The sequence below is a fragment of the Dendrobates tinctorius genome, unplaced genomic scaffold (assembly GCF_039654945.1).
Source record: "Dendrobates tinctorius isolate UK_male_01 unplaced genomic scaffold, ASM3965494v1 ptg000022l, whole genome shotgun sequence".
In the NCBI taxonomy this organism is placed as follows: Eukaryota; Metazoa; Chordata; class Amphibia; order Anura; family Dendrobatidae; genus Dendrobates; species Dendrobates tinctorius.
This window is the reverse complement of record NW_027361690.1, coordinates 42,250,115-42,277,273: the sequence shown is the minus strand read 5'-3', so window position 1 is coordinate 42,277,273 and position 27,159 is coordinate 42,250,115. Positions and strand designations below refer to the sequence as shown.

The window sequence follows — 27,159 nt, the reverse complement described above, 5'->3', positions numbered from 1 at the left end:
AGCAAAACAAGTCCCAGAAGAAGCGAAGGCGAAACGCCTCTCAGGCTGTTAATCGCCTACATGAACTAAATAGATCTAGTGTTTCTTAGCACGTTGCAGTTTATTTACTTGTATGAAATGTGTCCAAAACTTAATGTAATACTATCATCGGTAGCCTACTGTCACCTGTACATCCGACCAGGATTTAGAACCCTCCTTTTTTGGTAGTATGGTAGGAACCTCTCGGATTTTTATGCATGTTTTTGATAAATAAACATCTTTCTATTCTGGTCTTTTGTATATCATTTTAGTGGCTGCTCTCTGTCATGCTGGTCTGACCCCTGGTCTGTATGGGCTCAAAGCCCATGTAGATGATGTTAACATTTCAGACGGGCAAAAAAAAAGTGTCCTTGTGCCTGTGTGAAAGGAAACACACCAGTGTGAACTAGGGCTTAGAATTATATAACCTGGCTGCATGGCATTAAATCCACAACATATGTGAGACCCCAGAAGTGCACCGAGTTCAGCACTGCAGCCCCCCGCGCAGCATCACCCTAGCCACTGGCTGTACAAGGAGCGACGGTGATAGCCTCATTCCCTGGAATGGAGCCAATTACAGTTCCCAGCACAGCCAGAGGGCAGGGAGACTAGCACCACAGTAGTGCCTCCTTCTTTAGGACTGGTGGGGGTCTCAGCAGTCGGCCCACATTAATCAGAAAGTCATGGCATATTATAGCACCAAGTCATCACTTCACGTGATAGGAAAGCCTCTTCACGGCATAGGGTTCTTCCTGGACTACCCCTTTCTATCACCATCCCATTAATGAATTTTTCCTCACACTACATGGCGGTAATACACACAGCAGACATTCTATCATACACGTACAGCAGGATTTCCTGTTTTGTCAGATACGTCAGCTCCTAGAAGGGAACAAAAGAGAAATGATTTCAGTGAGAAAACAAGTCTGAACAGGGCAATACAACAAGACTACGTTCTATTATGTATGAGTCATGGAGAGCTGGCTTTTAATATTTCTGACAGAAAAAAAAATCTCTTGCTATGGAAACAAGTATTAACTTCGACAAGTGCAGTGGTAAGTTTTAGCAGAAAAGGTCATTTCATTGTGGAATTGTGATGAGAAAGTTTTTAATAAAGTTTCTTAAAGACGTCTGTGCGGGATAATGAGCCGCCCACAAGTCTCGTCTAGCCCTGAAAAAACTTAAAAGGGAAGCTGTCACCCCCCGGGATGTATGTGACCTATTAATATGGGCACACAGGTAATAGAAGTGTTACACTAGTCCTACCTGTATGACTCATGTTAATGGTCTTGTTGCTGAGAAATGTTATATTCTATCTGTATGCTAATGATTTCTTCCAGGCTCCGGCGCGCGGTGCTGTAAGAAATCCCTGCCCCCATTGTAATACTTACCCCCAACCATTGCACATCAGTTCTGGTGCAAGATCCCACGCCTGCGCCCTGCACTCCCTCAGAAAGACATATCTCATCCTCCCTTCTATGGGCGCTGTGTTCAGGGATCTTCTGCGCTGGTGACTTCCGCTCTGGTGACCACCAGTGTGCGCTCTGATAAGGTGCTCCCCTCACTTTCTCCCTGCATAGTCATTGCCATGTACACATGGTTCCTAGCAATGACTGTGCAGGGAGGAAGCAGGGAGAAAATATTATCAGCACGCACATTGGAACTCACCCGGGGTCCGGTCCGATGGGTGTTGCGGTCCGGCGCCTCCCATCTTCTAGTGATGACGTCCTCCTCCTTAATTCTGCCGCGGCTCCTGCGCAATAAATCAAGAAAAGTGGGATCCCTGCCGCTCTCTTGCCACAGCCCTTACTTTGGGACTCTGAAAAATTGTCCTCTTTCCATATACCTTGACACTCCTATCGAGTATGGTTTGAGAAAGACCTAGGTATAGGTCGAAACGTAACCATGTAATACTCATGGTTGGAATCTGATCTCTGTTTGTGGTGTTTTTTCACTTTTCTTGATTTATTGCGCAGGAGCCGCGGCAGAAGTAAGAAGGAGGACGTCATCACTAGAAGATGGGAGGCGCCGGACCGCACCGCGACACCCATAGGACCAGCCGAACCGCCGGCTGAGTATAACATAACTCGTTTTTCTTTTCTTTCAGGTTACATCGGGGGCTTATCTACAGTATCACAGAATGCTGTAGATAAGCCCCTGATGGCTGTGGCAACATCTCAGAGGAAAAAAATGAGGTGACAGATTCCCTTTAAAAAGTGAAAATGTACACACAAAATATAGTAGTTGATGATGGGTAGTCACAGTTTGCAGAAAAAGGATAACAGTATTTTTCTCTAAAGGAATAGAATGACTTTTTGACTGATTAATTCAATGTACAAAACTGAAAGGCGATTCTATTGAATAACTTATGGTGGTATTATGCATTTTTTTTATCTTGCCGAGACCAACTATACATAGATCCCCCTCGTATACGAATTCCTGACTATAACATCACTTCCGAGTCACCAATATAAAATCTTCCACTATAATCATCTCTTAAAAGGACCAGGGAAAGGTAGAAATGGCTCCATTGCCGAGATATGGCCCCCTTTTCCAAGTATAGAAATCTAATCTGTAGAAAAAGATTACCCTAAATTGCTAAGAATGAGAACTCTAGAGCATTGGAACTGCATTACTGCCATAAAAAATAGGAAAACGCTACCTTTTGTACAAATGATATATTGGAAAAATGAAACTGCAATATTGCTGTGAAAAATTACAGTAAAAAGAGAAGATACTTAGCACATAGACCGGGGCCAATATACGTGAGCCCAACAGCCAACATCAAGGCGTCCTTCATTGTTGGGTCCTTTTTCTGAACCAATCTATACACTAAGTACCGTCTTGAGGAGATCATTTGCATATTCCCAGTGCCTTCTGGGATAAGTGAAGAGTCTCCGCGAGCTCTACGATCACTGGGTTTTGGCCGTTGCAGCTGAAAAGAGGAAATCGGAAAACCAGGGGAAGAGTCTTGAGGAGATCATTTGCATATTCCCAGTGCCTTCTGGGATAAGTGAAGAGTCTCCGCGAGCTCTACGATCACTGGGTTTTGGCCGTTGCAGCTGAAAAGAGGAAATCGGAAAACCAGGGGAAGAGTCTTGAGGAGATCATTTGCATATTCCCAGTGCCTTCTGGGATAAGTGAAGAGTCTCCGCGAGCTCTACGATCACTGGGTTTTGGCCGTTGCAGCTGAAAAGAGGAAATCGGAAAACCAGGGGAAGAGTCTTGAGGAGATCATTTGCATATTCCCAGTGCCTTCTGGGATAAGTGAAGAGTCTCCGCGAGCTCTACGATCACTGGGTTTTGGCCGTTGCAGCTGAAAAGAGGAAATCGGAAAACCAGGGGAAGAGTCTTGAGGAGATCATTTGCATATTCCCAGTGCCTTCTGGGATAAGTGAAGAGTCTCCGCGAGCTCTACGATCACTGGGTTTTGGCCGTTGCAGCTGAAAAGAGGAAATCGGAAAACCAGGGGAAGAGTCTTGAGGAGATCATTTGCATATTCCCAGTGCCTTCTGGGATAAGTGAAGAGTCTCCGCGAGCTCTACGATCACTGGGTTTTGGCCGTTGCAGCTGAAAAGAGGAAATCGGAAAACCAGGGGAAGAGTCTTGAGGAGATCATTTGCATATTCCCAGTGCCTTCTGGGATAAGTGAAGAGTCTCCGCGAGCTCTACGATCACTGGGTTTTGGCCGTTGCAGCTGAAAAGAGGAAATCGGAAAACCAGGGGAAGAGTCTTGAGGAGATCATTTGCATATTCCCAGTGCCTTCTGGGATAAGTGAAGAGTCTCCGCGAGCTCTACGATCACTGGGTTTTGGCCGTTGCAGCTGAAAAGAGGAAATCGGAAAACCAGGGGAAGAGTCTTGAGGAGATCATTTGCATATTCCCAGTGCCTTCTGGGATAAGTGAAGAGTCTCCGCGAGCTCTACGATCACTGGGTTTTGGCCGTTGCAGCTGAAAAGAGGAAATCGGAAAACCAGGGGAAGAGTCTTGAGGAGATCATTTGCATATTCCCAGTGCCTTCTGGGATAAGTGAAGAGTCTCCGCGAGCTCTACGATCACTGGGTTTTGGCCGTTGCAGCTGAAAAGAGGAAATCGGAAAACCAGGGGAAGAGTCTTGAGGAGATCATTTGCATATTCCCAGTGCCTTCTGGGATAAGTGAAGAGTCTCCGCGAGCTCTACGATCACTGGGTTTTGGCCGTTGCAGCTGAAAAGAGGAAATCGGAAAACCAGGGGAAGAGTCTTGAGGAGATCATTTGCATATTCCCAGTGCCTTCTGGGATAAGTGAAGAGTCTCCGCGAGCTCTACGATCACTGGGTTTTGGCCGTTGCAGCTGAAAAGAGGAAATCGGAAAACCAGGGGAAGAGTCTTGAGGAGATCATTTGCATATTCCCAGTGCCTTCTGGGATAAGTGAAGAGTCTCCGCGAGCTCTACGATCACTGGGTTTTGGCCGTTGCAGCTGAAAAGAGGAAATCGGAAAAACCGCGCGCCGATAGGCGCGCGAATTTTGGCTCATCTTTCATCGTTTTTAAGAAATCTCAAGATGGAAGAGGCCAGGAGCCATTTGGTGAGCTGCATTTCTTGCTACATGTTCACAGACTTACCAGTGGAAAAGCCAAATTTCACATGCCACAAATGCAAGCTTGTGTCCCTGTTGGAGGAAAAGTTGCAAAATCTCGAAGAGAGGTTGGCTACGTTGAAGATCATTAAGGAAGGTGAAGAGTTCTTGGACAGAGCAGAATTATCTCTTCATGTTACAGAAAGAGAAGAAATTCGAAGTGCACCTGAAGAAACAGAGGAATGGAGACATGTGACCCAGAGTAGCAGGAGGATCAGGAGGCAGTCAGCACCCATACTGCTCAGAAACCAGTACCAGGCTCTCACGCAGGAAAATGATGAAGAAATACATCAGGATAAGACTTTGCCAACAAACAGCAACCTTGTACGCCTTCAGAGTCCTCCTGGATGGAGAAAGAAAAATGTTGTGAAGAAGAAACGGAGAGTGGTGGTCATGGGGGATTCCCTGTTGAGAGGAACAGAGGCCGCTATCTGCAGACCGGATATAACTTCAAGAGAAATGTGCTGTCTTCCAGGTGCAAAAATTAAAGATGTGTCTGACAGGATATGAGGACTCTTCAGACCTACAGATGACTACCCATTCCTGCTACTACATGTGGGGACAAATGACACCGCAAGAAACGACCTGGAAACCATCTGCAGAGACTTTGAAGACTTAGGCAAGAAAGTGAAAGAACTGGGAGCGCAGGTGGTCTTCTCTTCCATCCTCCCAGTGGATGGCCATGGAACAAGGAGGTGGAATAAGATTCTGCAGGTGAACAACTGGCTACGTCGATGGTGCTGTCAGCAACGATTTGGATTTCTGGATCACGGAGTGAACTACTTATACGATGGACTACTTGCTAGAGATGGGGTGCACCTTACGAAGACTGGAAAGCATGTATTTGGAAGTCGCCTTGCTACACTTGTAAGGAGAGCTTTAAACTAGAACAACATGGGAAGGGAAGCAAAAGACCAGAAAAAGCCATACACCTGACAAATGCTATTGAGAACTCTGCTAATAGAAGTGGAAAGGAAGAACAAAGACGAAAGAATCTAATTAATAAAAATATTGGAGAAAGAGAAACCAATCACAAACTAAAATGTTTCTATACTAATGCACAAAGCATGGGCAACAAACAAGAAGAATTGGAACTACTAACACAGGAAAAGAAATATGATGTCATTGGAATCACTGAAACTTGGTGGGACAATACACATGATTGGAATACAAGACTAGAAGGATACAACTTATTTGCAAGAAACAGACTTGATAAACGAGGAGGAGGTGTTGCATTGTATGTTAGAAACGCGTATATCTGCACAGAGATTGAAGCTTCAGAGACTGGGAGTTCTGTGGAAACTGTTTGGGTAAGAATACAAGGACAGAACAATGGAAAGGACACCATTGTAGGCATTTACTACAGGCCGCCTGTGCAAGCTGAAGATATGGATGAACTCTTTATGCATCAAATGGCCAAGTTCTCCAAAAAATATGACATAGTTGTCATGGGAGATTTCAACTATCCAGACATTTGTTGGGAATCTCTCTCAGGCAAAACTAACAGGTCAAGGAAATTCTTATCCTCTCTTGCTGACAACTTTATCTTCCAAAAGGTAGGGGAGAAAACAAGGGGAACTGCTACCTTGGATCTAATCCTTATAAACAGGGAGGAAATGGTTGAGGAGGTAAAAGTGGCTGGAACCCTAGGAGGTAGCGACCATGCTATTTTAGAATTTTGGATAACTAGAGGCGGAAGACCTGTGAAGACTCAGACGTCAAGGTTAGATTTCAGAAAGGCAGATTTTAAGGGATTAAGAAAGATAATTGGAGGGATCCAATGGCTGGATATCCTTAAAGACAAAAATGTCCAGGAAGGATGGGAAATCTTGAAAAATGAAATTCTCAAAGCACAGTTGTTAACAATTCCGAAAAGAGGGAAGAATAGGAAGCATTTAAGGAAACCAGGATGGGTGAACACAGAACTTAAGCACATGCTAAAAAGGAAGAAAAAAATGTTTATAAAATGGAAAGAGGGAGGCATATCTAAAGAAGAATATAATGCTGTCTGCAGAATCTGCAGGGCACAAATCAGATTATCTAAAGCTGAAAATGAATTGAGGCTTGCAAGAGATGTCAAAAGCAATAATAAAGGATTTTGGGGATATGTCAAAAGTAAAAGAAAAGTCAAAGATGCTATAGGATTTTTACAGGATGAAAATAATGAAATGGTAAGACAGGATATTGAGAAGGCTGAACTTTTAAATTCCTATTTTGCATCTGTTTTCTCTCAGAAAGGAAATGTAACACCAACTGTTATTCACTGTCCTATTAAGGGAATAGAAGAATCCAGGATATCTATAAACAGAAAGATAGTGAGGAAACACTTAGCTAACCTAAATGAATTCAAGTCTCCAGGTCCAGATGAATTACACCCCAGAGTACTGAAGGAGATAGCAGAAGAAATTTCTGAACCACTCTCCATAATCTTTGAAAATTCTTGGAGAACAGGAGAAGTGCCAGAAGACTGGAGAAGAGCAAATGTTGTTCCTATCTTCAAAAAGGGGAAGAAGGTGGACCCAGGCAACTATAGGCCGGTGAGTCTGACTTCTATACCAGGAAAGATCTTTGAACAAATTATTAAACAACATGTAAGTCAATACCTGGATAAGAATGAAGTGATCAAACAGAGTCAGCATGGGTTTGTAACTAATAAGTCATGTCAGACTAACTTAATTTCCTTCTATGACGGTATCACTGATTGGGTGGATCAAGGAAATGCTGTAGATATAGTATATCTTGACTTCAGCAAAGCATTTGACAAAGTCTCTCATACAATCCTTATTGAAAAAATGACTAAGTATGGAATGGACAAGGCAACTGTTAGGTGGATTCATAGCTGGCTTAGTGATCGGACCCAAAGAGTGGTCGTAAATGGCTGCACATCCAGTTGGAAGAATGTCTCAAGTGGAGTACCACAGGGCTCTGTCCTGGGCCCTGTATTGTTCAACATCTTTATCAACGATTTAGATGAAGGAATTGAGGGTAAACTGATTAAATTTGCTGATGACACAAAGCTAGGAGGGATAGCTAATACTAGAGAAGAGAGAGAGAGGATTCAAAAAGATTTAAATAAACTGGAGAAGTGGGCAGTAACTAACAGAATGGTTTTTAACAGGGAGAAATGCAAAGTACTACATCTGGGCAATAAAAATGAAAAAAGCATATATAGAATGGGAGGAATAGGGCTAAGTGACAGCACATGTGAAAAAGACTTGGGTATACTAATAGATCACAGACTGAATATGAGTCAACAGTGTGATGCAGCAGCAAAAAAGGCAAATGCAGTTCTAGGATGTATTAACAGAAGCATACAGTCTAGATCACGTGAAGTCATTATTTCCCTCTACTCCTCTTTGGTCAGACCTCATCTGGAATATTGTGTCCAGTTTTGGGCACCACATTTTAAAAAAGACATCAACAAACTGGAGCAAGTTCAGAAAAGAGCGACCAGAATGGTGACCGGTCTGCAAACCCTGTCTTATGAGGAAAGGTTGCAGGATTTGGGAATGTTTAGTTTGCAAAAGAGAAGACTGAGAGGAGACTTAATTGCTGTCTACAAATATCTAAAGGGCTGTCACATTGTAGAAGGATCAACTTTATTCTCATTTGCACAAGGAAAGACTAGAAGCAATGGGATGAAACTGAATGGGAGGAGACACAGATTAGATATTAGAAAAAACTTTTTGACAGAGTGATCAATGAGTGGAACAGGCTGCCACGAGAAGTGGTGAGTTCTCCTTCAATGGAAGTCTTCAAACAGAGGCTGGACAGACATCTGACTGGGATGATTTAGCGAATCCTGCTTTGAGCAGGGGGTTGGACCAGATGGCCCAGGAGGTCCCTTCCAACTCTACGATTCTATGATTCTATTCTATGACTATAAGACACATCGGACCATAAGGCGCCCCTAGGTTTTAGAGGAGGAAATTAGGAAAACAAAACTGAAGCAAAAAATGTGGTCAATTCTGTACTTAATATCCCCTGTCCTGGTAAATATGGTCCCCTCATCCCTATCCTGGTATGCATGGCCCCCTTATCCCTATCATGATATGCATGCCTCCTCATCCCTAGCCTGGTATACATGGCCCCCTCATCCTTATCCTGGCAGGAATGATCGCCCTCATCCCTATACTGGTATGCATCTTGTCCAAGTATGCATTGGCCCATCCATATCCTGGTATGATTGGCCCCCCATCCCAGACATGGTATACATGGTCCCATCCTTATCCTGGTATGCATGGTCCCATCCTTATCCTGGTATGATTATACCAATCCTGGTATGCATAGCCCCATGACTATCCTGGTATGATTGGCCCCATCCTGGTCTGCATGGTCCCATGATTATCCTGGTATGATAGGTCCCATCCTTATCCTGGTATGCATAGTCCCATGATTATCCTGGTATGATTGACCCCATCCTGGTCCTGGTATGCATGGTCCCATAATTATCCTGGTATGATTGACCCCATCCTGGTCCTGGTATGCATGGTCCCATAATTATCCTGGTATGACTGACCCCATCCTGGTCCTGGTATGCATGGTCCCATCCTGGTCCTGGTATGCATGGTCCCATCCTGGTCCTGGTATGATTGTACCCATCCCGGTCCTGGTATGCATGATCCCATGATTATCCTGGTATGATGGCACTTCCTGGTCCTGGTATGCATGGTCCCATGATAATCCTGGTATGATTGACCCCATCCTGGTCCTGGTATGCATGGTCCCATCCCGGTCCTGGTATGCATGGTCCCATCCCGGTCCTGGTATGCATGGTCCCATCCCGGTCCTGGTATGCATGGTCCCATCCCGGTCCTGGTATGCATGGTCCCATGATTATCCTGGTATGATGGCACTTCCTGGTCCTGGTATGCATGGCCCCATCCTGGTATACATGGCCCCATCCCCTATCCTGATATGCAGTGTCGGATGTTGATCTCCATGAGTTCATTCATGCTCCTTTTCATAGTCTTTTTACTAGGCATTGCTCCTACCAGCCAGTTTCCTACTCCACACTGATGAGGGGCAATACCCCGAAACAGCTGTATGTGGATGGATACCATGTTTTGGCATAGGTGGTTTCCTTCATTGGAGACTGCCCTTCCCGTGGTTGTTCCTTCCCGGGCAAAGACCTGGCTGGTCATTGCTTGCGTTGAGAAACACGTGATGGTGTCTCCGCGGCTTCGGTTTTGCATGTTTTACATATTTCCCATAAGGGATGGGGGCAGTGCTCTAGAATCACTGCGTTGAGAAACACGTGATGGTGTCTCCGCAGTGTCGGATGTTGATCTCCATGAGTTCATTTATCCTCCTTTTCATAGTCTTTTTACTAGGCATTGCTCCTACCAGCCAGTTTCCTACTCCACACTGATGAGGGGCAATACCCCGAAACAGCTGTATGTGGATGGATACCATGTTTTGGCATAGGTGGTTTCCTTCATTGGAGACTGCCCTTCCCGTGGTTGTTCCTTCCCGGGCAAAGACCTGGCTAGTCATTGCTTGCGTTGAGAAACACGTGATGGTGTCTCCGCGGCTTCTGTTTTGCATGTTTTACATATTTCCCATAAGGGATGGGGGCAGTGCTCTAGAATCACTGCGTTGAGAAACACGTGATGGTGTCTCCGCAGTGTCGGATGTTGATCTCCATGAGTTCATTCATTCTCCTTTTCATAGTCTTTTTACTAGGCATTGCTCCTACCAGCCAGTTTCCTACTCCATACTGATGAGGGGCAATACCCCGAAACAGCTGTATGTGGATGGATACCATGTTTTGGCATAGGTGGTTTCCTTCATTGGAGACTGCCCTTCCTGTGGTTGTTCCTTCCCGGGCAAAGACCTGGCTGGTCATTGCTTGTGTCGAGAAACACGTGATGGTGTCTCCGCGGCTTCTGTTTTGCATGTTTTACATATTTCCCATAAGGGATGGGGGCAGTGCTCTAGAATCACTGCGTTGAGAAACACGTGATGGTGTCTCCGCAGTGTCGGATGTTGATCTCCATGAGTTCATTCATCCTCCTTTTCATAGGCTGTCACTATGGAGACATACACAGAGGGGCTGTATGTAGTGTTATGGGGTCCGGCTGTCACTCTGGAGACATACACAGAGGGGCTGTATGTAGTGTTATGGGGTCTGGCTGTCACTCTGGAGACATACACAGAGGGGCTGTATGTAGTGTTATGGGGTCCGGCTGTCACTATGGAGACATACACAGAGGGGCTGTATGTAGTGTTATGGGGTCCGGCTGTCACTCTGGAGACATACACAGAGGGGCGGTATGTAGTGTTATGGGGTCCGGCTGTCACTATGGAGACATACACAGAGGGGCTGTATGTAGTGTTATGGGGTCCGGCTGTCACTATGGAGACATGCACAGAGGGGCTGTATGTAGTGTTATGGGGTCCGGCTGTCACTATGGAGACATGCACAGAGGGGCTGTATGTAGTGTTATGGGGTCCGGCTGTCACTATGGAGACATACACAGAGGGGCTGTATGTAGTGTTATGGGGTCCGGCTGTCACTCTGGAGACATACACAGAGGGGCGGTATGTAGTGTTATGGGGTCCGGCTGTCACTATGGAGACATACACAGAGGGGCTGTTTGTAGTGTTATGGGGTCCGGCTGTCACTCTGGAGACATGCACAGAGGGGCTGTATGTAGTGTTATGGGGTCCGGCTGTCACTCTGGAGACATACACAGAGGGGCGGTATGTAGTGTTATGGGGTCCGGCTGTCACTATGGAGACATACACAGAGGGGCTGTATGTAGTGTTATGGGGTCCGGCTGTCACTATGGAAATATACACAGAGAGGCTGTATGTAGTGTTATGGGGTCCGGCTGTCACTATGGAGACATACACAGAGGGGCTGTATGTAGTGTTATGGGGTCCAGCTGTCCAATGACTAGCCAGGTCTTTCACCGGGAAGGAACAACCACGGGAAGGGCAGTCTCCAATGAAGGAAACCACCTATGCCAAAACATGGTATCCATCCACAGACAGCTGTTTCGGGGTATTGCCCCTCATCAGTGTGGAGTAGGAAACTGGCTGGTAGGAGCAATGCCTAGTAAAAGACTGTGAAAATGAGGATGAATGAACTCATGGAGATCAACATCCAACACTGCGGAGACACCATCACATGTTTCTCAACGCAGTGATTCTAGAGCAATGCCCCCATCCTTATGTAGTGTTATGGGGTCCGGCTGTCACTGTGGAGACATACACAGAGGGGCGGTATGTAGTGTTATGGGGTCCGGCTGTCACTATGGAGACATACACAGAGGGGCTGTATGTGGTGTTATGGGGTCCGGCTGTCACTATGGAGACATACACAGAGGGGCGGTATGTAGTGTTATGGGGTTCGGCTGTCACTATGGAGACATACACAGAGGGGCTGTATGTAGTGTTATGGGGTCCGGCTGTCACTCTGGAGTCATACACAGAGGGGCTGTATGTAGTGTTATGGGGTCTGGCTGTCACTATGGAGACATACACAGAGGGGCTGTATGTAGTGTTATGGGGTCCGGCTGTCACTCTGGAGACATACACAGAGGGGCTGTATGTAGTGTTATGGGGTCCGGCTGTCACTCTGGAGACATACACAGAGGGGCGGTATGTAGTGTTATGGGGTCCGGCTGTCACTATGGAGACATACACAGAGGGGCTGTATGTAGTGTTATGGGGTCCGGCTGTCACTATGGAAACATACACAGAGAGGCTGTATGTAGTGTTATGGGGTCCGGCTGTCACTATGGAAACATACACAGAGGGGCTGTATGCAGTGTTATGAGGTCCGGCTGTCACTCTGGAGACATACACAGAGAGGCTGTATGTAGTGTTATGGGGTCCGGCTGTCACTATGGAGACATACACAGAGAGGCTGTACAGTGCCTACAAGTAGTATTCAACCCCCTGCAGATTTAGCAGGTTTACACATTCGGAATTAACTTGGCATTGTGACATTTGGACTGTAGATCAGCCTGGAAGTGTGAAATGCACTGCAGCAAAAAAGAATGTTATTTCTTTGTTTAATTTTTTTTTAAATTGTGAAAAGTTTATTCAGAGGGTCATTTATTATTCAACCCCTCAAACCACCAGAATTCTGTTTGGTTCCCCTAAAGTATTAAGAAGTATTTCAGGCACAAAGAACAATGAGCTTCACATGTTTGGATTAATTATCTCTTTTTCCAGCCTTTTCTGACTATTTAAGACCCTCCCCAAACTTGTGAACAGCACTCATACATGGTCAACATGGGAAAGACAAAGGAGCATTCCAAGGCCATCAGAGACAAGATCGTGGAGGGTCACAAGGCTGGCAAGGGGTACAAAAGCCCTTTCCAAGGAGTTGGGCCTACATGTCTCCACTGTTGGGAGCATCATCCGGAAGTGGTAGGCTTATGGAACTACTGTTAGCCTTCCACGGCCTGGACAGCCTTTGAAAGTTTCCTCCCGTGCCGAGGCCAGGCTTGTCCGAAGAGTCAAGGCTAACCCAAGGACAACAAGGAAGGAGCTCCGGGAAGATCTCATGGCAGTGGGGACATTGGTTTCAGTCAATACCATAAGTAACGTACTCCACCGCAATGGTCTCCATTCCAGACAAGCCCGTAAGGTACCTTTACTTTCAAAGCGTCATGTCAAGGCTTGTCTACAGTTTGCTCATGATCACTTGGAGGACTCAGAGACAGACTGGTTCAAGGTTCTCTGGTCTGATGAGACCAAGATCGAGATCTTTGGTGCCAACCACACACGTGACGTTTGGAGGCTGGATGGCACTGCATACGACCAAAAGAATACCATCCCTACAGTCAAGCATGGTGGTGGCAGCATCATGCTGTGGAGCTGTTTCTCAGCCAAGGGGCCTGGCCATCTGGTCCGCATCCATGGGAAGATGGATAGCACGGCCTACCTGGAGATTTTGGCCAAGAACCTCCGCTCCTCCATCAAGGATCTTAAGATGGGTCGTCATTTCATCTTCCAACAAGACAACGACCCAAAGCACACAGCCAAGAAAACCAAGGCCTGGTTCAAGAGGCAAAAAATCAAGGTGTTGGAGTGGCCTAGTCAGTCTCCTGACCTTAACCCAATTGAAAACTTGTGGAAGGAGCTCAAGATTAAAGTCCACATGAGACACCCAAAGAACCTAGATAACTTGGAGAAGATCTGCATGGAGGAGTGGGCCAAGATAACTCCAGAGACCTGTGCCGGCCTGATCAGGTCTTATAAAAGACGATTATTAGCTGTAATTGCAAACAAGGGTTATTCCACAAAATATTAAACCTAGGGGTTGAATAATAATTGACCCACACTTTTATGTTTAAAATTTATTAAAATTTAACTGAGCAACATAACTTTTTGGTTTGTAAGATTTATGCATCTGTTAATAAATCCTGCTCTTGTGTGAAGTTTGAAGGCTCTAACTTATTTGCATCTTATCAAACCTGCTAAATCTGCAGGGGGTTGAATACTACTTGTAGGCACTGTATGTAGTGTTATGGGGTCCGGCTGTCACTGTGGAGACATACACAGAGGGGCTGTATGTAGTGTTATGGGGTCCGGCTGTCACTGTGGAGACATACACAGAGGGGCGGTATGTAGTGTTATGGGGTCCGGCTGTCACTCTGGAGACATACACAGAGGGGCGGTATGTAGTGCTATGGGGTCCGGCTGTCACTATGGAAACATACACAGAGGGGCTGCATGTAGTGTTATGGGGTCCGGCTGTCACTATGGAGACATGCACAGAGCGGCTGTATGTAGTGTTATGGGGTCTGGCTGTCACTCTGGAGACATACACAGAGGGGCTGTATGTAGTGTTATGGGGTCCGGCTGTCACTATGGAGACATACACAGAGGGGCGGTATGTAGTGTTATGGGGTCCGGCTGTCACTATGGAGACATGCACAGAGGGGCGGTATGTAGTGTTATGGGGTCCAGCTGTCACTCTGGAGACATGCACAGAGGGGCTGCATGTAGTGTTATGGGGTCCGGCTGTCACTATGGAGACATGCACAGAGGGGCTGTATGTAGTGTTATGGGGTCCGGCTGTCACTATGGAGACATACACAGAGAGGCTGTATGTAGTGTTATGGGGTCCGGCTGTCACTATGGAAACATACACAGAGAGGCTGTATGTAGTGTTATGGGGTCTGGCTGTCACTATGGAGACATACACAGAGGGGCGGTATGTAGTGTTATGGGGTCCGGCTGTCACTATGGAGACATACACAGAGCGGCTGTATGTAGTGTTATGGGGTCCGGCTGTCACTCTGGAGACATACACAGAGGGGCTGTATGTAGTGTTATGGGGTCCGGCTGTCACTATGGAAACATACACAGAGAGGCTGTATGCAGTGTTATGGGGTCCGGCTGTCACTGTGGAGACATACACAGAGGGGCTGTATGTAGTGTTATGGGGTCCGGCTGTCACTATGGAAACATACACAGAGGGGCTGTATGCAGTGTTATGGGGTCCGGCTGTCACTATGGAAACATACACAGAGGGGCTGTATGCAGTGTTATGGGGTCCGGCTGTCACTGTGGAGACATACACAGAGGGGCTGTATGTAGTGTTATGGGGTCTGGCTGTCACTCTGGAGACATACACAGAGGGGCTGTATGTAGTGTTATGGGGTCCGGCTGTCACTATGGAGACATACACAGAGGGGCGGTATGTAGTGTTATGGGGTCCGGCTGTCACTATGGAGACATGCACAGAGGGGCGGTATGTAGTGTTATGGGGTCCAGCTGTCACTCTGGAGACATGCACAGAGGGGCTGCATGTAGTGTTATGGGGTCCGGCTGTCACTATGGAGACATGCACAGAGGGGCTGTATGTAGTGTTATGGGGTCCGGCTGTCACTATGGAGACATACACAGAGAGGCTGTATGTAGTGTTATGGGGTCCGGCTGTCACTATGGAAACATACACAGAGAGGCTGTATGTAGTGTTATGGGGTCTGGCTGTCACTATGGAGACATACACAGAGGGGCGGTATGTAGTGTTATGGGGTCCGGCTGTCACTATGGAGACATACACAGAGCGGCTGTATGTAGTGTTATGGGGTCCGGCTGTCACTCTGGAGACATACACAGAGGGGCTGTATGTAGTGTTATGGGGTCCGGCTGTCACTATGGAAACATACACAGAGAGGCTGTATGCAGTGTTATGGGGTCCGGCTGTCACTGTGGAGACATACACAGAGGGGCTGTATGTAGTGTTATGGGGTCCGGCTGTCACTATGGAAACATACACAGAGGGGCTGTATGCAGTGTTATGGGGTCCGGCTGTCACTATGGAAACATACACAGAGGGGCTGTATGCAGTGTTATGGGGTCCGGCTGTCACTGTGGAGACATACACAGAGGGGCTGTATGTAGTGTTATGGGGTCCGGCTGTCACTATGGAAACATACACAGAGGGGCTGTATGCAGTGTTATGGGGTCCGGCTGTCACTCTGGAGACATACACAGAGGGGCTGCATGTAGTGTTATGGGGTCCGGCTGTCACTCTGGAGACATACACAGAGGGGCTGCATGTAGTGTTATGGGGTCCGGCTGTCACTCTGGAGACATACACAGAGGGGCTGCATGTAGTGTTATGGGGTCCGGCTGTCACTATGGAGACATACACAGAGGGGCTGTATGTAGTGTTATGGGGTCCGGCTGTCACTATGGAGACATACACAGAGAGGCTGTATGTAGTGTTATGGGGTCCGGCTGTCACTATGGAAACATACACAGAGAGACTGTATGTAGTGTTATGGGGTCTGGCTGTCACTATGGAGACATACACAGAGGGGCGGTATGTAGTGTTATGGGGTCCGGCTGTCACAATGGAGACATACACAGAGGGGCTGTATGTAGTGTTATGGGGTCCGGCTGTCACTCTGGAGACATACACAGAGGGGCTGTATGTAGTGTTATGGGGTCCGGCTGTCACTATGGAAACATACACAGAGAGGCTGTATGCAGTGTTATGGGGTCCGGCTGTCACTGTGGAGACATACACAGAGGGGCTGTATGTAGTGTTATGGGGTCCGGCTGTCACTATGGAAACATACACAGAGGGGCTGTATGCAGTGTTATGGGGTCCGGCTGTCACTATGGAAACATACACAGAGGGGCTGTATGCAGTGTTATGGGGTCCGGCTGTCACTGTGGAGACATACACAGAGGGGCTGTATGTAGTGTTATGGGGTCCGGCTGTCACTATGGAAACATACACAGAGGGGCTGAATGCAGTGTTATGGGGTCCGGCTGTCACTGTGGAGACATACACAGAGGGGCTGTATGTAGTGTTATGGGGTCCGGCTGTCACTATGGAAACATACACAGAGGGGCTGTATGTAGTGTTATGGGGTCCGGCTGTCACTGTGGAGACATACACAGAGGGGCTGTATGTAGTGTTATGGGGTCCGGCTGTCAATATGGAAACATACACAGAGGGGCTGTATGTAGTGTTATGGGGTCCGGCTGTCACTATGGAGACATACACAGAGAGGCTGTATGCAGTGTTATGGGGTCCGGCTGTCACTGTGGAGACATGCACAGAGGGGCTGTATGCAGTGTTATGGGGTCCGGCTGTCACTATGGAGACATACACAGAGAGGCTGTATGTAGTGTTATGGGGTCCGGCTGTCACTGTGGAGACATACACAGAGAGGCTGTATGCAGTGTTATGGGGTCCGGCTGTCACTGTGGAGACATACACAGAGGGGAAGTATGTAGTGTTATGGGGTCCGGCTGTCACTGTGGAGACATGCACAGAGGGGCTGTATGCAGTGTTATGGGGTCCGGCTGTCACTATGGAGACATACACAGAGAGGCTGTATGTAGTGTTATGGGGTCCGGCTGTCACTGTGGAGACATACACAGAGGGGCTGTATGCAGTGTTATGGGGTCCGGCTGTCACTGTGGAGACATGCACAGAGGGGCTGTATGCAGTGTTATGGGGTCCGGCTGTCACTATGGAGACATACACAGAGAGGCTGTATGTAGTGTTATGGGGTCCAGCTGTCACTATGGAAACATACACAGAGAGGCTGTATGTAGTGTTATGGGGTCCGGCTGTCACTGTGGAGACATGCACAGAGGGGCTGTATGCAGTGTTATGGGGTCCGGCTGTCACTATGGAGACATACACAGAGAGGCTGTATGTAGTGTTATGGGGTCCGGCTGTCACTGTGGAGACATACACAGAGGGGCTGTATGCAGTGTTATGGGGTCCGGCTGTCACTGTGGAGACATGCACAGAGGGGCTGTATGCAGTGTTATGGGGTCCGGCTGTCACTGTGGAGACATGCACAGAGGGGCTGTATGCAGTGTTATGGGGTCCGGCTGTCACTATGGAGACATACACAGAGGCTGTATGTAGTGTTATGGGGTCCGGCTGTCACTATGGAAACATACACAGAGGGGCTGTATGTAGTGTTATGGGGTCCGGCTGTCACTGTGGAGACATACACAGAGGGGCTGTATGCAGTGTTATGGGGTCCGGCTGTCACTATGGAGACATACACAGAGAGGCTGTATGTAGTGTTATGGGGTCCGGCTGTCACTGTGGAGACATACACAGAGGGGCTGTATGCAGTGTTATGGGGTCCGGCTGTCACTGTGGAGACATGCACAGAGGGGCTGTATGCAGTGTTATGGGGTCCGGCTGTCACTGTGGAGACATACACAGAGGGGCTGTATGTAGTGTTATGGGGTCCGGCTGTCACTATGGAAACATACACAGAGGGGCTGTATGTAGTGTTATGGGGTCCGGCTGTCACTGTGGAGACATACACAGAGGGGCTGTATGCAGTGTTATGGGGTCCGGCTGTCACTGTGGAGACATACACAGAGGGGCTGTATGCAGTGTTATGGGGTCCGGCTGTCACTATGGAGACATACACAGAGGGGCTTTACGTAGTGTTATGGGGTCCGGCTGTCACTCTGGAGACATACACAGAGGGGATGTATGCAGTGTTATGGGGTCCGGCTGTCACTATGGAGACATACACAGAGGGGCTTTATGTAGTGTTATGGGGTCCGGCTGTCACTCTGGAGACATACACAGAGGGGCTGTATGTAGTGTTATGGGGTCCGGCTGTCACTCTGGAGACATACACAGAGGGGCTGTATGTAGTGTTATGGGGTCCGGCTGTCACTATGGAGACATACACAGAGGGGCTTTATGTAGTGTTATGGGGTCCGGCTGTCACTATGGAAACATACACAGAGAGGCTGTATGTAGTGTTATGGGGTCCGGCTGTCACTGTGGAGACATACACAGAGGGGCTGTATGCAGTGTTATGGGGTCCGGCTGTCACTATGGAGACATACACAGAGGGGCTTTACGTAGTGTTATGGGGTCCGGCTGTCACTCTGGAGACATACACAGAGGGGCTGTATGCAGTGTTATGGGGTCCGGCTGTCACTATGGAGACATACACAGAGGGGCTTTATGTAGTGTTATGGGGTCCGGCTGTCACTCTGGAGACATACACAGAGGGGCTGTATGTAGTGTTATGGGGTCCGGCTGTCACTCTGGAGACATACACAGAGGGGCTGTATGTAGTGTTATGGGGTCCGGCTGTCACTGTGGAGACATGCAGAGGGGCTGTATGCAGTGTTATGGGGTCCGGCTGTCACTATGGAAACATACACAGAGAGGCTGTATGTAGTGTTATGGGGTCCGGCTGTCACTGTGGAGACATACACAGAGGGGCTGTATGCAGTGTTATGGGGTCCGGCTGTCACTATGGAGACATACACAGAGGGGCTTTACGTAGTGTTATGGGGTCCGGCTGTCACTCTGGAGACATACACAGAGGGGCTGTATGCAGTGTTATGGGGTCCGGCTGTCACTATGGAGACATACACAGAGGGGCTTTATGTAGTGTTATGGGGTCCGGCTGTCACTCTGGAGACATACACAGAGGGGCTGTATCAAGAAAAAAGAGGGGGAGAAGCCAGCGCTGCTTGTGGTCAGAACGTAATACATAAAGTGTGAAAACACACATTGGTTTCTATCTGTATTCAAAAATGAGACATTTAGCAAAAAATTGATCAATTGTTTGAGCTACCCCGCCACGTCAAGGCAGTCTCGTATGGGGAGTCCTACTCTACGTTTTTTATGTTCGCTGTGCCATTGCGGCCTCCTAAATGTATAAAAGCAAGACCTCATTACATGCACACTGTACCTCAAGCATTTCAAAATCGTTCCTATGGCACCAGAGGACAAGCGCAGATAAAGGTTAGCCAGGTCCATGCAGACATTTCAGGTCCAACCTCCACACTGCCTGACCAGCACCACAGATAAAGGACGATCCAGGCCCAGATACAGGTGCGTAATCAAATAAAGCCTAGGGCAGGGCAGGGCCGCTGTTAATGTGAACAGCAGCCTAGATCAATCACTAAGAAAACAGAAAGAATAGCGTACATGACCCAGCGCGCACGGCTACAGTGGTGGTCAGCCACAAAACCAATATCAAGAAAAAAGAGGGGGAGAAGCCAGCGCTGCTTGTGGTCAGAACGTAATACATAAAGTGTGAAAACACACATTGGTTTCTATCTGTATTCAAAAATGAGACATTTAGCAAAAAATTGATCAATTGTTTGAGCTACCCCGCCACGTCAAGGCAGTCTCGTATGGGGAGTCCTACTCTACGTTTTTTATGTTCGCTGTGCCATTGCGGCCTCCTAAATGTATAAAAGCAAGACCTCATTACATGCACACTGTACCTCAAGCATTTCAAAATCGTTCCTATGGCACCAGAGGACAAGCGCAGATAAAGGTTAGCCAGGTCCATGCAGACATTTCAGGTCCAACCTCCACACTGCCTGACCAGCACCACAGATAAAGGACGATCCAGGCCCAGATACAGGTGCGTAATCAAATAAAGCCTAGGGCAGGGCAGGGCCGCTGTTAATGTGAACAGCAGCCTAGATCAATCACTAAGAAAACAGAAAGAATAGCGTACATGACCCAGCGCGCACGGCTACAGTGGTGGTCAGCCACAAAACCAATATCAAGAAAAAAGAGGGGGAGAAGCCAGCGCTGCTTGTGGTCAGAACGTAATACATAAAGTGTGAAAACACACATTGGTTTCTATCTGTATTCAAAAATGAGACATTTAGCAAAAAATTGATCAATTGTTTGAGCTACCCCGCCACGTCAAGGCAGTCTCGTATGGGGAGTCCTACTCTACGTTTTTTATGTTCGCTGTGCCATTGCGGCCTCCTAAATGTATAAAAGCAAGACCTCATTACATGCACACTGTACCTCAAGCATTTCAAAATCGTTCCTATGGCACCAGAGGACAAGCGCAGATAAAGGTTAGCCAGGTCCATGCAGACATTTCAGGTCCAACCTCCACACTGCCTGACCAGCACCACAGATAAAGGACGATCCAGGCCCAGATACAGGTGCGTAATCAAATAAAGCCTAGGGCAGGGCAGGGCCGCTGTTAATGTGAACAGCAGCCTAGATCAATCACTAAGAAAACAGAAAGAATAGCGTACATGACCCAGCGCGCACGGCTACAGTGGTGGTCAGCCACAAAACCAATATCAAGAAAAAAGAGGGGGAGAAGCCAGCGCTGCTTGTGGTCAGAACGTAATACATAAAGTGTGAAAACACACATTGGTTTCTATCTGTATTCAAAAATGAGACATTGAGCAGAGACATACACAGAGGGGCTGTATGCAGTGTTATGGGGTCCGGCTGTCACTATGGAGACATACACAGAGGGGCTTTATGTAGTGTTATGGGGTCCGGCTGTCACTCTGGAGACATACACAGAGGGGCTGTATGTAGTGTTATGGGGTCCGGCTGTCACTGTGGAGACATACACAGAGGGGCTGTATGCAGTGTTATGGGGTCCGGCTGTCACTATGGAGACATACACAGAGGGGCTTTACGTAGTGTTATGGGGTCCGGCTGTCACTCTGGAGACATACACAGAGGGGCTGTATGCAGTGTTATGGGGTCCGGCTGTCACTATGGAGACATACACAGAGGGGCTTTATGTAGTGTTATGGGGTCCGGCTGTCACTCTGGAGACATACACAGAGGGGCTGTATGTAGTGTTATGGGGTCCGGCTGTCACTCTGGAGACATACACAGAGGGGCTGTATGTAGTGTTATGGGGTCCGGCTGTCACTGTGGAGACATGCAGAGGGGCTGTATGCAGTGTTATGGGGTCCGGCTGTCACTATGGAAACATACACAGAGAGGCTGTATGTAGTGTTATGGGGTCCGGCTGTCACTGTGGAGACATACACAGAGGAGCTGTATGCAGTGTTATGGGGTCCGGCTGTCACTATGGAGACATACACAGAGGGGCTTTACGTAGTGTTATGGGGTCCGGCTGTCACTCTGGAGACATACACAGAGGGGCTGTATGCAGTGTTATGGGGTCCGGCTGTCACTATGGAGACATACACAGAGGGGCTTTATGTAGTGTTATGGGGTCCGGCTGTCACTCTGGAGACATACACAGAGGGGCTGTATGTAGTGTTATGGGGTCCGGCTGTCACTCTGGAGACATACACAGAGGGGCTGTATGTAGTGTTATGGGGTCCGGCTGTCACTGTGGAGACATGCAGAGGGGCTGTATGCAGTGTTATGGGGTCCGGCTGTCACTATGGAAACATACACAGAGAGGCTGTATGTAGTGTTATGGGGTCCGGCTGTCACTGTGGAGACATACACAGAGGGGCTGTATGCAGTGTTATGGGGTCCGGCTGTCACTATGGAGACATACACAGAGGGGCTTTACGTAGTGTTATGGGGTCCGGCTGTCACTCTGGAGACATACACAGAGGGGCTGTATGTAGTGTTATGGGGTCCGGCTGTCACTCTGGAGACATACACAGAGGGGCTGTATGTAGTGTTATGGGGTCCGGCTGTCACTGTGGAGACATGCAGAGGGGCTGTATGCAGTGTTATGGGGTCCGGCTGTCACTATGGAAACATACACAGAGAGGCTGTATGTAGTGTTATGGGGTCCGGCTGTCACTGTGGAGACATACACAGAGGGGCTGTATGCAGTGTTATGGGGTCCGGCTGTCACTATGGAGACATACACAGAGGGGCTTTACGTAGTGTTATGGGGTCCGGCTGTCACTCTGGAGACATACACAGAGGGGCTGTATGCAGTGTTATGGGGTCCGGCTGTCACTATGGAGACATACACAGAGGGGCTTTATGTAGTGTTATGGGGTCCGGCTGTCACTCTGGAGACATACACAGAGGGGCTGTATGTAGTGTTATGGGGTCCGGCTGTCACTGTGGAGACATACACAGAGGGGCTGTATGTAGTGTTATGGGGTCCGGCTGTCACTGTGGAGACATGCAGAGGGGCTGTATGCAGTGTTATGGGGTCCGGCTGTCACTATGGAAACATACACAGAGAGGCTGTATGCAGTGTTATGGGGTCCGGCTGTCACTATGGAAACATACACAGAGAGGCTGTATGTAGTGTTATGGGGTCCGGCTGTCACTGTGGAGACATACACAGAGGGGCTGTATGCAGTGTTATGGGGTCCGGCTGTCACTATGGAGACATACACAGAGGGGCTTTACGTAGTGTTATGGGGTCCGGCTGTCACTCTGGAGACATACACAGAGGGGCTGTATGCAGTGTTATGGGGTCCGGCTGTCACTATGGAGACATACACAGAGGGGCTTTATGTAGTGTTATGGGGTCCGGCTGTCACTCTGGAGACATACACAGAGGGGCTGTATGTAGTGTTATGGGGTCCGGCTGTCACTCTGGAGACATACACAGAGGGGCTGTATGTAGTGTTATGAGGTCCGGCTGTCACTATGGAAACATACACAGAGAGGCTGTATGCAGTGTTATGGGGTCCGGCTGTCACTATGGAAACATACACAGAGAGGCTGTATGCAGTGTTATGGGGTCCGGCTGTCACTGTGGAGACATACACAGAGGGGCTGTATGCAGTGTTATGGGGTCCGGCTGTCACTATGGAGACATACACAGAGGGGCTTTACGTAGTGTTATGGGGTCCGGCTGTCACTCTGGAGACATACACAGAGGGGCTGTATGCAGTGTTATGGGGTCCGGCTGTCACTATGGAGACATACACAGAGGGGCTTTATGTAGTGTTATGGGGTCCGGCTGTCACTCTGGAGACATACACAGAGGGGCTGTATGTAGTGTTATGGGGTCCGGCTGTCACTCTGGAGACATACACAGAGGGGCTGTATGTAGTGTTATGGGGTCCGGCTGTCACTGTGGAGACATGCAGAGGGGCTGTATGCAGTGTTATGGGGTCCGGCTGTCACTATGGAAACATACACAGAGAGGCTGTATGTAGTGTTATGGGGTCCGGCTGTCACTGTGGAGACATACACAGAGGAGCTGTATGCAGTGTTATGGGGTCCGGCTGTCACTATGGAGACATACACAGAGGGGCTTTACGTAGTGTTATGGGGTCCGGCTGTCACTCTGGAGACATACACAGAGGGGCTGTATGCAGTGTTATGGGGTCCGGCTGTCACTATGGAGACATACACAGAGGGGCTTTATGTAGTGTTATGGGGTCCGGCTGTCACTCTGGAGACATACACAGAGGGGCTGTATGTAGTGTTATGGGGTCCGGCTGTCACTCTGGAGACATACACAGAGGGGCTGTATGTAGTGTTATGGGGTCCGGCTGTCACTGTGGAGACATGCAGAGGGGCTGTATGCAGTGTTATGGGGTCCGGCTGTCACTATGGAAACATACACAGAGAGGCTGTATGTAGTGTTATGGGGTCCGGCTGTCACTGTGGAGACATACACAGAGGGGCTGTATGCAGTGTTATGGGGTCCGGCTGTCACTATGGAGACATACACAGAGGGGCTTTACGTAGTGTTATGGGGTCCGGCTGTCACTCTGGAGACATACACAGAGGGGCTGTATGCAGTGTTATGGGGTACGGCTGTCACTATGGAGACATACACAGAGGGGCTTTATGTACTGTTATGGGGTCCGGCTGTCACTCTGGAGACATACACAGAGGGGCTGTATGTAGTGTTATGGGGTCCGGCTGTCACTCTGGAGACATACACAGAGGGGCTGTATGTAGTGTTATGGGGTCCGGCTGTCACTGTGGAGACATGCAGAGGGGCTGTATGCAGTGTTATGGGGTCCGGCTGTCACTATGGAAACATACACAGAGAGGCTGTATGCAGTGTTATGGGGTCCGGCTGTCACTATGGAAACATACACAGAGAGGCTGTATGTAGTGTTATGGGGTCCGGCTGTCACTGTGGAGACATACACAGAGGGGCTGTATGCAGTGTTATGGGGTCCGGCTGTCACTATGGAGACATACACAGAGGGGCTTTACGTAGTGTTATGGGGTCCGGCTGTCACTCTGGAGACATACACAGAGGGGCTGTATGCAGTGTTATGGGGTCCGGCTGTCACTATGGAGACATACACAGAGGGGCTTTATGTAGTGTTATGGGGTCCGGCTGTCACTCTGGAGACATACACAGAGGGGCTGTATGTAGTGTTATGGGGTCCGGCTGTCACTCTGGAGACATACACAGAGGGGCTGTATGTAGTGTTATGAGGTCCGGCTGTCACTATGGAAACATACACAGAGAGGCTGTATGCAGTGTTATGGGGTCCGGCTGTCACTATGGAAACATACACAGAGAGGCTGTATGCAGTGTTATGGGGTCCGGCTGTCACTGTGGAGACATACACAGAGGGGCTGTATGTAGTGTTATGGGGTCCGGCTGTCACTCTGGAGACATACACAGAGGGGCTGTATGTAGTGTTATGAGGTCCGGCTGTCACTATGGAAACATACACAGAGAGGCTGTATGCAGTGTTATGGGGTCCGGCTGTCACTATGGAAACATACACAGAGAGGCTGTATGCAGTGTTATGGGGTCCGGCTGTCACTGTGGAGACATACACAGAGAGGCTGTATGCAGTGTTATGGGGTCCGGCTGTCACTATGGAAACATACACAGAGGGGCTGTATGTAGTGTTATGGGGTCCGGCTGTCACTGTGGAGACATACACAGAGAGGCTGTATGCAGTGTTATGGGGTCCGGCTGTCACTATGGAAACATACACAGAGAGGCTGTATGCAGTGTTATGGGGTCCGGCTGTCACTATGGAAACATACACAGAGAGGCTGTATGCAGTGTTATGGGGTCCGGCTGTCACTGTGGAGACATACACAGAGAGGCTGTATGCAGTGTTATGGGGTCCGGCTGTCACTATGGAAACATACACAGAGGGGCTGTATGCAGTGTTATGGGGTCCGGCTGTCACTGTGGAGACATACACAGAGAGGCTGTATGTAGTGTTATGGGGTCCGGCTGTCACTGTGGAGACATACACAGAGGGGCTGTATGTAGTGTTATGGGGTCCGGCTGTCACTATGGAGACATACACAGAGAGGCTGTATGCAGTGTTATGGGGTCCGGCTGTCACTGTGGAGACATACACAGAGAGGCTGTATGCAGTGTTATGGGGTCCGGCTGTCACTCTGGAGACATACACAGAGGGGCTGTATGCAGTGTTATGGGGTCCGGCTGTCACTCTGGAGACATACACAGAGAGGCTGTATGTAGTGTTATGGGGTCCGGCTGTCACTATGGAAACATACACAGAGGGGCTGTATGTAGTGTTATGGGGTCCGGCTGTCACTATGGAAACATACACAGAGAGGCTGTATGCAGTGTTATGGGGTCCGGCTGTCACTATGGAAACATACACAGAGAGGCTGTATGTAGTGTTATGGGGTCCGGCTGTCACTGTGGAGACATACACAGAGAGGCTGTATGCAGTGTTATGGGGTCCGGCTGTCACTATGGAAACATACACAGAGAGGCTGTATGCAGTGTTATGGGGTCCGGCTGTCACTATGGAAACATACACAGAGAGGCTGTATGTAGTGTTATGGGGTCCGGCTGTCACTGTGGAGACATACACAGAGAGGCTGTATGCAGTGTTATGGGGTCCGGCTGTCACTATGGAAACATACACAGAGAGGCTGTATGCAGTGTTATGGGGTCCGGCTGTCACTGTGGAGACAGTCAGTGCGCAGGGATCTCACATATGAGGGACAGCCGCAGTTATTTATTCTGGAGAGCCCCTTGCTGGCAGCGCAGGTGACTCCCTCTCTATACGGCGCCCCTCCGGTGTCACCTACCTGGTACTCGTTGAGTAGCTGTTTGGATAGCTGGCTTTGTGATCCCCCCATAGTGACCGCTCGCACCCCGGACCCCAACTTCTCCCCGCGCCTCGGACTCTTGGAAACTGCAGTAAAACTTCCGCCTGTGCGTCACCACCTGCTGCATGGAGAGACGCCTGATTTGCATATTTTATATGACCCCGCCCTCAGCTCGTCCATGGGCGTGGCTAGCCTCGGCGCTAGGGAAGGTGTCATTGTATAAGGGGAGCGGGGTGACACAGCTGTGACTGACGTGTGCGGTACTGTAGGCAGCACTGTACGGCTACCGGCCATGTGGAGGCTGCGTCCATTTACGCCACTTTCAGAGGGA

At 48.7% G+C, this 27,159-nt stretch overlaps 1 protein-coding gene across 2 annotated transcripts in view; it reads right to left on the bottom strand.

Moving 5' to 3' along the window:
• Positions 1 to 26,987, bottom strand: part of CIB1 (calcium and integrin binding 1) — a 55,445-nt gene extending 28,458 nt beyond the window's left edge. The window contains exons 1-2 of one of the 2 annotated variants that reach the window (XM_073568650.1): positions 26,808 to 26,987; positions 866 to 900 (exon numbers count right to left, since the gene is read on the bottom strand). In XM_073568650.1, coding sequence (XP_073424751.1) covers positions 866 to 900; positions 26,808 to 26,858 — 86 coding nt within the window. In that variant the 5' untranslated portion in view covers positions 26,859 to 26,987. The remainder of the gene's footprint in view (positions 1 to 865; positions 901 to 26,807) is intronic. The other variant, XM_073568649.1, reaches the window with a different exon arrangement.
• Positions 26,988 to 27,159: the final 172 nt, after the last annotated feature.